Source organism: Phalacrocorax carbo, chromosome 14, assembly GCF_963921805.1.
Source record: "Phalacrocorax carbo chromosome 14, bPhaCar2.1, whole genome shotgun sequence".
Classification (NCBI taxonomy): Eukaryota; Metazoa; Chordata; class Aves; order Suliformes; family Phalacrocoracidae; genus Phalacrocorax; species Phalacrocorax carbo.
The window spans coordinates 6669259-6681111 of record NC_087526.1 but is presented as its reverse complement, the minus strand read 5'-3'; the positions used below and the strand labels follow the sequence as shown (position 1 = coordinate 6681111).

At 46.2% G+C, this 11853-nt stretch overlaps 1 protein-coding gene across 1 annotated transcript in view; it reads right to left on the bottom strand.

Moving 5' to 3' along the window:
- Window positions 1-251: 251 nt before the first annotated feature.
- The window catches only part of SLCO4A1 (solute carrier organic anion transporter family member 4A1), a 29398-nt gene continuing 17796 nt past the window's right edge, over window positions 252-11853 (bottom strand). The window contains exons 6-12 of the mRNA XM_064465378.1: window positions 7866-8020; window positions 6992-7187; window positions 6232-6397; window positions 5435-5607; window positions 4994-5058; window positions 4298-4446; window positions 252-3484 (exon numbers count right to left, since the gene is read on the bottom strand). Coding sequence (XP_064321448.1) covers window positions 3335-3484; window positions 4298-4446; window positions 4994-5058; window positions 5435-5607; window positions 6232-6397; window positions 6992-7187; window positions 7866-8020 — 1054 coding nt within the window. The 3' untranslated portion in view covers window positions 252-3334. The remainder of the gene's footprint in view (window positions 3485-4297; window positions 4447-4993; window positions 5059-5434; window positions 5608-6231; window positions 6398-6991; window positions 7188-7865; window positions 8021-11853) is intronic.

The window sequence follows — 11853 nt, the reverse complement described above, 5'->3', positions numbered from 1 at the left end:
ACCCCGACATCAGGGAAATGGTCTGTGGACCCCTGAAAGAAGGGAGTTTCTTTCTTTTGATGCAATCGAAACGTGCCAATCAGCTGGGTTTTTTCTCTCCTGAATTATATTGGTATAAGTATAAAAAGTGTTTTATCAGTATTTGCTCCCGTTCCCATCCGTGGCAAGAAACGAAGGGAGGGAGCACGGGAAGCCGGGGGGTGCAGCTGCCGGCGTGGGGAGGCGTCGAGGCTCTTCTGCACACCCGGGCGTCGAAGCGAGGCCATGGCAGCAGGAAATGGGTAGGAAGCGCTGCAAAACCACCCGTGTATCACACTCAAAGCTTTTATTAGCTGTCATTTTAAAACCTCCAGGAAGCTTCTAAACAAACTGTTCACTAAAGAAAAATGGCTCATTGACTGCCTGGGGTTTTGTATACAATAAATACTGTTCCTTTCTTCCTCCTCGGGCTCCCTTCTGGGTGCTCATTTGTTTTACTTCCCTGTGGCTTTTCCTTAATACAAACCACTGCTTGTTTGTATTCTTTAACAGCATGAATCACCCCTTAAGCAAACCCCAGGTGACACAGGACTTTCAGCTCTTTTACGTATTGTAGGTCTGGGAGAAACTCCATAGCTTTAACAGGGTTGGTCTGTGGATGAAGGAGGGCAATGAAGGTATTATCTTGCCCTCTTTGTTTTTCCCCAGCAATAAAAAAAACCTCATTTAGCCTTCAAAAGCAATTATCCTCTGTCTCAGGAGGAGAGGGTAAGTCAGTAGGAGACAGCAACCCACAGGGTCTCAATGTCACCTGCTGTCCCACCAGTCAGACGATGCTGCCTGCAGCTCCTGTATCTGCAAGGGGCTAATTAACTCTGTGATTTAAGCACAAACCTAAATCCAAAGTCTCCTCCTTGGAGACACCACGATGACCTGCAGTGAAGCCTGGACCCCCATGGGGTGGCCCTGACCCCGTTAGCAGGAGGCTCTGCGGCACGTGCCTCCCAGGCAGCGTGGATCCAGCTCACCTCTGCCGAGAACAGCAGTTGGGAAAGGGTGACGACTGATGAAAAACAGGCACACAAGTACCTGTGAAAAAGCGATTACATTTCTATGCTTTTATAGTAATATCATACTTTGTATGAGACTGGAGAACATACTTTCAAATATTTAAAGTTACCTGTACACCTACCTAACCTGTTTATGGAACAGGAACGCTTTGTTGATGCTGACTTAAATCCGTGACTTACCAGTCCCACAGCAACATAATAAATGCCCAGAATCCCATGAGCTTTTCTCTTTTGCTCTGGAAACACCACACTTGGGTAAAGCTCATTTTATAAACACTAGAATTGCATTGCAATATCCATATATATATATACACACACAAAGAAAAGCTTCTACCTTTCATAAATACATCATATATAAAATATGTTCCCAAAATACATTCATGCATTTCCCCCATCTAAGATCCCTACCTGTACCCAAAGTGTCTGTGAGCTGGGAAGGGCAATTGCTGGGCAAGGCCTGGAGACAGGCTTGTGTTTGCAGGTGGCTCCAAACACAGGTGGAGGTTGTGAAGAAGCCTTTGGTGTTTGGGTGGTGTCGAGGTTAACACCTGCATCCATGGGTCTAATCCTGCCTCCCTGGAAAAACAGGGCTCTCCTGCATGCTGTGCCCCATCCAAGCTGCACCAGCTGCCCGTGTTCAAGCAGCCAAAAGCCACCCTCCATCTCACCCTTAGCATTTCTAGTTTTTCCAGCAGTTATGGGAGATGCTCAAAAGTCTCTCCCAGTGCTTGACAGAGGCTGTGAAACAAGGGCTTTGGGAGCAGGAAGGTCACTACGTGGCTTTGGTGGAAAGGGATCTGTGAATAGAAGAAGCTGCTTTCTTGACTGCCATTGACCTGAACATCGACTTTGCTCCCAGTGCCACCATCCCTGTCCAGAACAGTAACAGCTTCACCCCCACTCTGAGAGTTGGTCCTTTGCTAACAAAGGGAAGAAACGCCCATCATGCGTCCATTTATGAAAGCATACATAAAATATACAAAAAAGGAAGTCATTCTAAGTAGCAGCTGGCACAACAGGAGCGCCAGTTTTGCAGCTCAGCAGGTAGCCGTCCCCAAGAACAGAGTTTATACAGTGTAGGACTCCAGGGGCCGGCCACAGCCCTCCCCTGGAGCTGTACCTGGATTGTGCGGCTGTGCAAATACAGGCAGACTAAGCACTAACCTCGCCTAGTCTGGGTTGAGAGGAAAGCCAGACATACGCCCATCCAAATTCCACATATCCCCCTCAGAAAGGTCCTGGTCAATATTGCACGTGCACATTCAAAGGTCATTTGGGAAACGCTGCTCTCTACTTGCAAGCAGCCCAGTTACAAGTCAGCATCCCGTCTGCACGAGGCAGCCTGCCATTAGGGCAAGCTATCCCTTAAGCTAGCAGTCTAGAGACAAATTAAATTCATTCTGACCTTTCTCATCTACCCAAACACAATGTATTTACAGAACAACTGAAGTGAAGCATTGCATAGATCTCTGTCATGTCTTTCTGCACCCAAGAAATAGCAGAAAGTAAGTTCAAGTTTTGCACAGGACATTACAAAAGGCATCACCCTTAAACAGCACAAGAAAAAAAAAAAAAAAGAAGTGTCACCACGGTGTAAACCCTGCAACGAAATGAGGCAGTGAATGTACAGTGCTCGGCAGCTCTCGGGAAAGGCTGCCTCTAGTGTACTGATGAATTTGCTAGACAAATCTCTCAACCCTATCTCCCATTGCACAGTAATATGAATTTCCATAATTAGATAACCTGCTCCTGAACAAAAGGAGTGATGCTGTGGGTCACAGGAAGGAGGAGGACACTGCTGGGGCCACCTGCTTTCAACACAGTAGTTTAAGGGCCAGTTGTCATCTTTGCAACACAGACTGCAGGACAGCGGGGCTCTTTTCAGGCTTAGGAACTCTCAACAGAAGTTTTGCTACAGTTGGCTTTATAATTCAGATATTAGGGACCAGATCCTCCGGTGGTTTAAACCCCACATGCTCCATTGGAGTTACTGGTGCTTATATCCACGACTGGAGAATGTGGTCCTTGCTTGTCACAGACATAAAAAAAAGCTATGGTAGCCCTTTCTTTAAATAAAATTAAATAACTGCATATGGCGTCAGAGAACATTTTTAAATGTGCTTCTGCTGTTAAGAAAATAGCAAGCACACCAGCGGTTAATTAAATTATTTCTCTTGAACTAAAAAAGTGATAACGTTACTATTAATTTAAAACCCCCTAGGGACTGCATAATGTCTTCTCATCATATTCTTGAGATTGAGAAAGTCACTTCCACGCGTACAGCACTATATATCCTCTTCAGCCGGCAGCGAAGGCTTGTGTTCCTGGAGGTCACAGTTGCCGTTTTCGGATGCACCTGAGCTGCCTGGAGCCGACTCTGGTGGCGGGGGTTTGTAGAGTAAACAGGCGACTATAAAGAAGGTCGTCCCAAGCACCTGCAGCCATGAAGACATCCCGTTACTCTCTGCAACACCCAAAACCAGGCACCCAGCCCTCATTTTGGATGAGATTTGCTGACCAAGCTTTGGGAAGGAGATGATGCTGAAGGCCAGCCTGGGCAGCAGACCAGTGCACAGAGCCAGAAGGGATAAAAAAATCTGAATTTAGCCAGGCCCATAGCAATGGGACAGTGAGAATTTGGAAAGCTGTTCAGCCCCACACAGACACTCGGAGCACAGTGCTGTGTGGACCAACACCGCCTGAGCCATTTGCTGGAAGGGTTTTGAAAGCCTCTTTATCACAGCAACTGCTAAACACCACTATCCAGGGCAAGTGCTTGTTTGGGAGCTGTTAGAATTATGGTGTTTTAGCTAATAAATAAGAAACACACAGCTAAGCTCTCTTATTTTCTAGCAGTGATCAGGGAATAGTTATTTACAGCCTGCTCACAATGCCATCCCTCACTCTCACTAACACACTGCAGTTATATATTTTACTCAGGTTCTAGCAAAAAATCACTTTGGTAACTGTTGGGAGAAGAGGAGATATTTCATATGGTGCAACAGAAGCTGTAAGCCTAGAAAATAATGGGAATTTAAGAGAATGATGGTGCCTGGAGCACCATCACCTGGCGATAAGCAAATGGAGCTTTTGCCTTCCCTGAGAACATTTCTAGTGTGAAGGTCTAATTTGGGTTTGGGGGGGGCGGGGGCAGATCAGGACAACCAAATTTTGTCAGATTCTCTCCCAGAGCAAAACGCTGTCCCCTGCTCGCTTTACCAGAGAGTGAAGTTAACAGGCAGCATCACCTTGTAGACCAGTCCAGCGATGAGGGTGTATCGGCTCATGGCTGAGTTCTGGTAAATGTAGCAAGAGCCTTGCTCGCCGCACTGGTCCTGCCAGAGCAGGCAGGATTTATCGATCATAGACCCAAAGGCGATGGGGCCAGGGATGCCTCCTGTGGGAAGGGAGAGCGGACCTTCAGTTTGCGCAGCACCTAGGCGCCAGCCTTGCCAGATGCGAGGTGCTTGCAGAAAAGCATCAGGCGCTGCTTCTACCATGATTACGCAAACTCATCCTGCAACATCTACAGCTGTGCCCAGAGACACAAGGTACCCAAAATACATTGAATTTCAAGATCTAAGAGTCCAGTGAGTCCTTTGACCATCCGGACCTACACACTGCACAACAGCCAAGGGACAAACACAAGAGCTTCACTGCCTCTGCTCCTTTTTTCTTAAAATAAGGACATGTTGCCTGGATGTTGCTCTTCAGCTCCACCTGTGATATGTTACAGAATCCTTCATTCAGTTTGCAAACCACATGCAAATGGAATTAGATTTTTCTGAATGACAGCAAACAAGAGAAAGCATCATCCTTTCAACAGCATGTGTCCTACCCCCTTCTTTTCCAACCCAACATGTTATATTCTTAGGTAACAGATTGGCACATGTTCCATGAAGCCAATGGACTATACCAATGCCCAAATTCATTAGGCTCCATACCTAGTGTTCGTACTACAATCCACTGGATCCCAAGTGCGAATGACCTTTGCCTGTCAGGCACACACCTAAGGAACAAAAGGGGATTGTTTAAAAATGCTGCCAGGCTGCACAGCACCTCCCCGCCCCACAACACCATGCACTCAAGTCCAGCACACTTGGCACCTCCATCCCCCCTGGAGCTTGAGGTTCACCCCAGTGCATTGTGCCCCCACCACTGCTGCAAACTGGGACACACATGGGTGCACAATGTCAGAGGATGAGCTACCAACACTAAAGTTTGCTTTCCCCGCCTGCCAGGGAAGGGAATTAATCCCAATGTCTCCAGGCTGCCAGGAACAGAGTGGTTTCTATCACACCTTCCCCATGACTTGAGCCAGCAGGATAAAACGGAGAGGTGGATCCTTGCAGCGCTGGCAGAGGACGAGGCAATCCCATGCTTACCGCAAAGTGGCAGTCAGAGCAGGAATACTGCTCAGGAAGGTGAAGAGGATCACCACGAACATGAAGAACAGGAGCAGCGGCTTTTTCGCACAAGAGGAGGTGCATTTCCCTGCCTCTGCATCACCAGGGCCAGGCAGGAGGGTTTTCTTAACACAGCTACACTCGTGATAGACCTGGGAAAGAAAGGCTGGTGGGCACTTTGCCAAGAAGAGCATGGTGATAGTCAAAGCTTAAAAAAACCCAACAAACAAATTCAGCAAGGGCAGAAGCTAGCCAGTTTCACTCCCAGAGTGGAGCAAAGCAGAAATCAAGGCGCATTCTTGACACACCTCTCTTTCAAAGCAGGTTATTAAATAAGAGAAATTAACTTTGCCAGGCAGCCCTTGAACTATGAATGCCTTCCTAACCCTTCTTATGCCTTTGCCTGTCTCTCAGCAACATGCTGGAAGGATGACAAGGTGCCTCATGTTCGCTGAAGACCCAAAATAAGCATCGAGACAGTAATTAGGTGTCTACAAAGCTCCCCACCTGCCTGGGTGATTTACCACAGATTTCAGCACAGTTTGACCTGGAGTGAGGCAAAACCGGTTGGACACATTGAAAGAAGCAAAGCAGGGTGACCTCAGGGAGCCTTCTGCCTTCATCCCAGGTGGTGCCTGAGAGCATCCATCCTGCACCGGGCTTTTATACTGATTTCCAGCAAAGCTCAAACCTGTGGATGCTTTTGCAGAGGCAGTCAAATCACTCCAAAGGTGACGTTCCACCACCTTGTTAATACACAGTGTTTTCAGACATACCTTCTTGCCATTCCTGAGGTTTTCGGACACTTCTTTGCAGCCAGCGTGGCAGGGAGAGTAATACATAATGTCATCGCTCCCACAGACGGGGCTGTAGATCTCCTGCAGACAGCCACACCTGGTGTTGCAGGCTGCTGTCAGGTTTAGATGGCCACCAGGCAAAGCACTAAGGGAAGCACAGGAGCAGTCAGTGGAGAGACAATGAACAGCATTTTTGCAGGAGGAAATGGGTAGAGAAAAAGGAGAAATGGGGACACTAGGAGATGTGGTGGATCCCTAAGTAGCGTAACGCCAGGCTTGGGAAGGGTTTCATCTCACCCAATTTTAATGACGAACTGGAAATTGTGGCCTGGAGCTGTGTCTTCCCCACAGCTACAAAGGGAGTTTAAGTGACCAGCTCATAGTGAGACATCTCCATTTGGAGAGGACATTCCCACTTTTAGTCCAGTTTATCCCACTGAATAGAGGTGGGGGACTCGGTAAGGCAACTGAAGAGTGGAGTATCTCACACTCCGGTGCTGCTGATCTTCCCTCCCTCACTAGAGAGGAAGCCTCTTCCCTAAACTCCAACTAGATGCAAAAATTAAGACATCTGTATTCTGGGTTTTACCCTCAGTATTTGCCTGTAACACTGACTGGACATGACCTTCCATCACCAACACATTCACGCATGACCATCACCAGCACCGCATATTTGGAGTTATCCTTCTATTCTGACCAGGGCCACGCAGAACAGGACAGATGGGATGATTGTTATTACCTTCCCTCGTACATCTGGGTCACTCCTGCCATCGGCATGTTAGGGCAGTGAATAAAAAAAATGAATATAGCCAGCAGACTCGACACTGTGCAAAGTAAACACAATTTGATGATTCCTGAACAGCGGAGTTTAAATTTATTCACGAGGAATCCTCCCAGGAACGTGCCTCCCCCTCCAGCTGGCACAACCAGATAACCTGAAAAAAAGGGAAACAAAAACACAAGGAAGTTCAGAAATGTCAGCAAGAAGTTTTCATGTCTGAATACATTAACAGGAGTGTGTCTGCATGAGAATAACCCCTTGTTTGCTGTGTGGCTGCTTGGTGGGAGTTCGGTGGACTTTGCTACAGTAGGTAGTCCTCCATAACAGCTCAGGTAATGAGGCACGAGCCTGGAAAGGCAGCTTTTCCTATCCAGAGATCTTAAAACAGACTGAGGAGCACATAATGAGCGCTGATGCTTGTTGGACATCACTTCTTCAGTCTACAGTACGGCAGCTGATTGAGGATCTTCCCAGTTTTGGGATGCTGACAAAATATGTCCCCCAGTTCAGACATCCCTTGTTAGAGAAAACATTTAGTTAATGTTTCCTGGTAATGCACGAGAAGGAACAGACTACAGTTATTTTGCTTTCCTCTAGAGGGTAACAGATGGCTACAGAAGTGACACATTTCTTCCTGATGTCAGTAGATACAGCTCTGAAAATGCACTCGGTACAGATGTGCTAACAGGAAACAATCCTATCTAATAGCTAAAGATGATAACTGCTCCGTAAATTAACTGCAAGGCATGTTTGTCTCCACTCTAAATGAACTACAGTGCACTTGTATTTGTAGGCAAAATGGGAAAACATTGCAAATAGCTGGTTTCCTTACCAAAAAAGGTAGCAGCTTCAGAGGCACTTAAACTAAACTGAGACTCCAGAAACTTGGGTCCAAATGTGGACATCCCAGCAATGAGGGTGGCTTCAGTCGCTCCCGCTAAGCAGAGGAAGATGAAGGTGGGGTTCTTCAGAAGCAGCAGTACTGATCTGGGAAGGACAAACATAGTGAAACTGAATCACCGTGGCACATTTTGATTTCAGGTCTGTCCCCTATCTTCAAGTCAGCAGGACCACATGTAAGGCGAGGCAGCATCCTATCATGCTGCATCTCTTCAAAAGAAAAAAAAAAAACAAAATGGACCTAATTGGAGTTTGAAAGAGCAGTGAGCTTCTCCCCTTACATTTATCAAGATCTACCAGCCAAGGAAAGATGCTGAGGATACCCTCACCTCTCTCCAAGTACCTGCACAGAGAAGATGTTGGCGCTTTGTGTAGAGAGTCTCCACTGCAGGTGGGGATCAGTAAGTTTGCCCTCAAACTCTGCCTTTTATACACAATGTCTCTCATGTGCCAACCTGCTCCAGCTCTTGTTCCTACTGGGTGTTGTCCTGACTATCTTCAGGCACCTAAGAGATGTGCTAACCCTGGCCATCTTTTATAGCCCTCTTGGATACAGCCAACCACCAAGGGAATCTGAGGAACATCAGCCAAACGCCTAAACAGGAGGGAATAATCTGGGACTCCTCTCTGTGGATCTCATGAGGGTACCAGATGGGTCTGTTTCTCTCATGTGCACGATCAAAATGGGGACTGGATACCAGCAGTGTTTGCGTGTGACATAATTCACTCTCAGGGTGCCAAGGACTTCTGCATGGATGATTTCAGTGGTAATTTTCCAACATTTAGGGTCAGGCTGAGTATTTTGCATTCCTAAACGGGGCAATACTGAAATACTCCTCACCAAATCTCAATCATTTCAAGGTTTTATTAGTCCCTGGTGGCAGTTATCTTGGGACTCCTGACTCAATCAAGAGCAGGGAATAAAGTTGTGTTACATCCTCACATACGCACTTACTCATGTGCACCCATGTCCTTATGAGAATAACAATCTCTGATAGCCATGGATGTTTTGCAGCTCAGGGGAAATACCAAACAACCCCTTCTATATGGAGGGAACACCGCCAAGACACCTTATATCCCACTGAAAAACAGAAAGCAATCTTTCTCCCATAATCTAAGCACAGTTTTACTTTAAGCTTAATGTACAAGTTGAGCAAATAAATTTTATTTTCAACCTACTGGGATTTAGTAGAGAGACATAGATATGCCTGAAAAATTGCCATGTGTCATTTATATGCGGAAAGATGATCCAGCGACAATTCCATCTCTGAGACACAGAAACACCCTCAGGCACACGGAATGGTCTCAATTATCTCTCACTATCTCGGATATTGGACTAAGAGGGTTGACACTGCTTTGCAGGGGGCATTTTGTAACAAGCTTTCCCCGAGCCTAGCCTGGGCCAGTACCACAGATCATCCCATTTCTGAGACAGGCACAAACACGCCATCCCGCAGCAATGGCAGCGACCGGGATTCTGTGGGATGCTCGCTGAATTGAAAGGCACAGTCAATTACCACCTACTGCTTTGGAGGAAAAGCGAAATCAGAGAAAACCTACTATAATACAACCAAGGGAGAGACGTGTTGAGGCTTAGCATCAGACTTACGCAACTTTACCCACATAAAGTGGAGAATTTCATTATACTAAAAGAACAAAGAAGCCAAAACACAGAAATACCACACATTCATACACCTTGATCACAGGGGGCTTTATACTAACTATTGTCTAGCTGTTGGGATTAGTTTAATTTACTAAACTATTTTCCAGGAATGATCTTTTCAACTGTGCTTTATTTGAAAGCACAAAGCCTAATCTCTTAGCGAGAAAACACTTGTGGCTGATGTAGAAAACACAAAATGCCTTCACTTTTTCACAGTTCAAGATAAAAGAGAGGCGTTGTCCCCTGGCACTAGTGTGATTTCATGCCTGTTGGCCAAAGGTTACAGCTTAGACTTGCAGGTAGGAAAATGCTGAGGTGCTGAGAGTATGGATTTATTGACGCAATTTAATCTGTTTATAAACTGAAAACATAGTCATGAGGAACTATGGCATACAAAACCTTACCAAAGTCAACAGAGACCTTTTCATTGCTAGCAGTAGGCCTTTAAACATACCCAGAAACCACGTAACTCCCGAGTAGTCTTGACTGTTCTCAGTTCTTGCAGTCAAAGGGATTTCAGGAGGCTCAGCACTGCCAAGAGAAGAAACTCACCATCTCTAAAAGCCTGATCCTGCAATTCTTTACTGACATAGGCACATACAGGTACTCTTTCCTCATAAAATGGTCCTGCTGAGTAGGTTGGGACCACGTGTACAATCAGAGCCTGCTCCTCTGAGAAACACTTGCACGTCCAGGATGCCCCAGACTGTAAGAGTGTGGCCACAAGCTAATGAGTCATTAACGATAGATATTTATGTAATCTTAGAGCACGTGAATGGGGACTTTTCCAGCACAAAATGACACCTGCTGTCACCACCATCAAGGGAATGGAGTGCAGTATGTACATCCCACAGGAATGTAAACCAACCTCCCTTTACAACACGTGGAAGCTGTAGTAAAGCCATGAGACAAACTGAAGCCCCATCCTACCACCTAATCCAAGAGGGATGAAGGAAATATTGACCCATAGCCTCTCGTGTTGAAGATCAGGGCTTGACAGACCAGTGAGAGATCCTCACAGACTCTGTCCCATAGCTTGCTAGGACAAAGCCTCCTTTCCTGGCGCAGCTTTACGTGTCTTCTGTTTGGATACGTCTGCGCTGACAGCAAGGGTTATTTCATGTGAGCAATCATAAGGAACCAGAGAATGGAAAATGCTATTTTATCAGGCTTTTTCAACCCAAGAACTAAGACAGAAGTCTCTTCAGGGCAAAGGATTAAGCCGTATGGGCTGCATTCCTGTAAGCTCCTGCTCTTAAGCAGCACTGTGAATACAGCAATTCATTAAGCTTGTTTAGAAAGGACACAATGGCATGGAACAGTATTTTATTTCATCGCTATTTCTGCTTATCTTTGTGAGACTCTTACTGTCTGTACTACAAGAAAATGTGTAGCATCGGATCGCTTACTAAAACAAAAGCAACAGTGTCCTTCGGCCTCGCTCTCCAGCCTGGTCCACGTGTCCCCAAAAGCTGCACACACAGATGTGATCTCCTCTTTAATGCAAGTTTCCAGAATAGCAACCCTTTAAGGCACTTCCCTTTTGTTAATCAAAAGCAGGGAACACAAAAGTCTGTTGAGTTTTTGCTTTCAAACGAAAACCACACTAAAGTCTGGACTGATCTGAATTATTTGATACGAGCTGCCCACCTTCGGGTATTTGTTCTTCAGGAACGAGGGGTGAAAGAAGATGGTCCCGGAGGAGGACTGCCTCCATACCTGCTGTCAGACAGCCTTCACTGAGAAACAGTGGGAGCTTTGTTCCAGATAAGCAAGAAAAGCATTACCACTGAATTTCATCCCTCTCTGCTACCCTGTTTGTGTTGGTTTTAGTCATAACTTTATCATTATTTAAATGCAGGTTTTGAATTTAATTTCCGTGCGGAGAATAAACTGTGACCTCGGAAAATGGCACCCGGTCAAGAATGCCATTTAATAACAGTGTTGAAATCTGTTCAATGTAATATTCTTCATAAACCTGCCTCAACCCCTGGTAAACTTCCTGTGAAGTGTCCAAGTATTTCAGACCAACGGGAGTAGTTGCGTTGACACAACACAGAGTGACGGCTGCTGAAAACTCCCATACTGAGCACCCGCTCCAATCCTCCTCCGCCAGCCCAAACACCACCACCACAACTAAAGTTCAGAAGTAATTGCTGGCAGCGGCACAGGGTTTGGCAACATTGAATTTTGCCTTTGCACGGGGCAGCCACCACACATGGATGCAAACTCCTCCCTAAGAGCAGTCCTGGGAGAA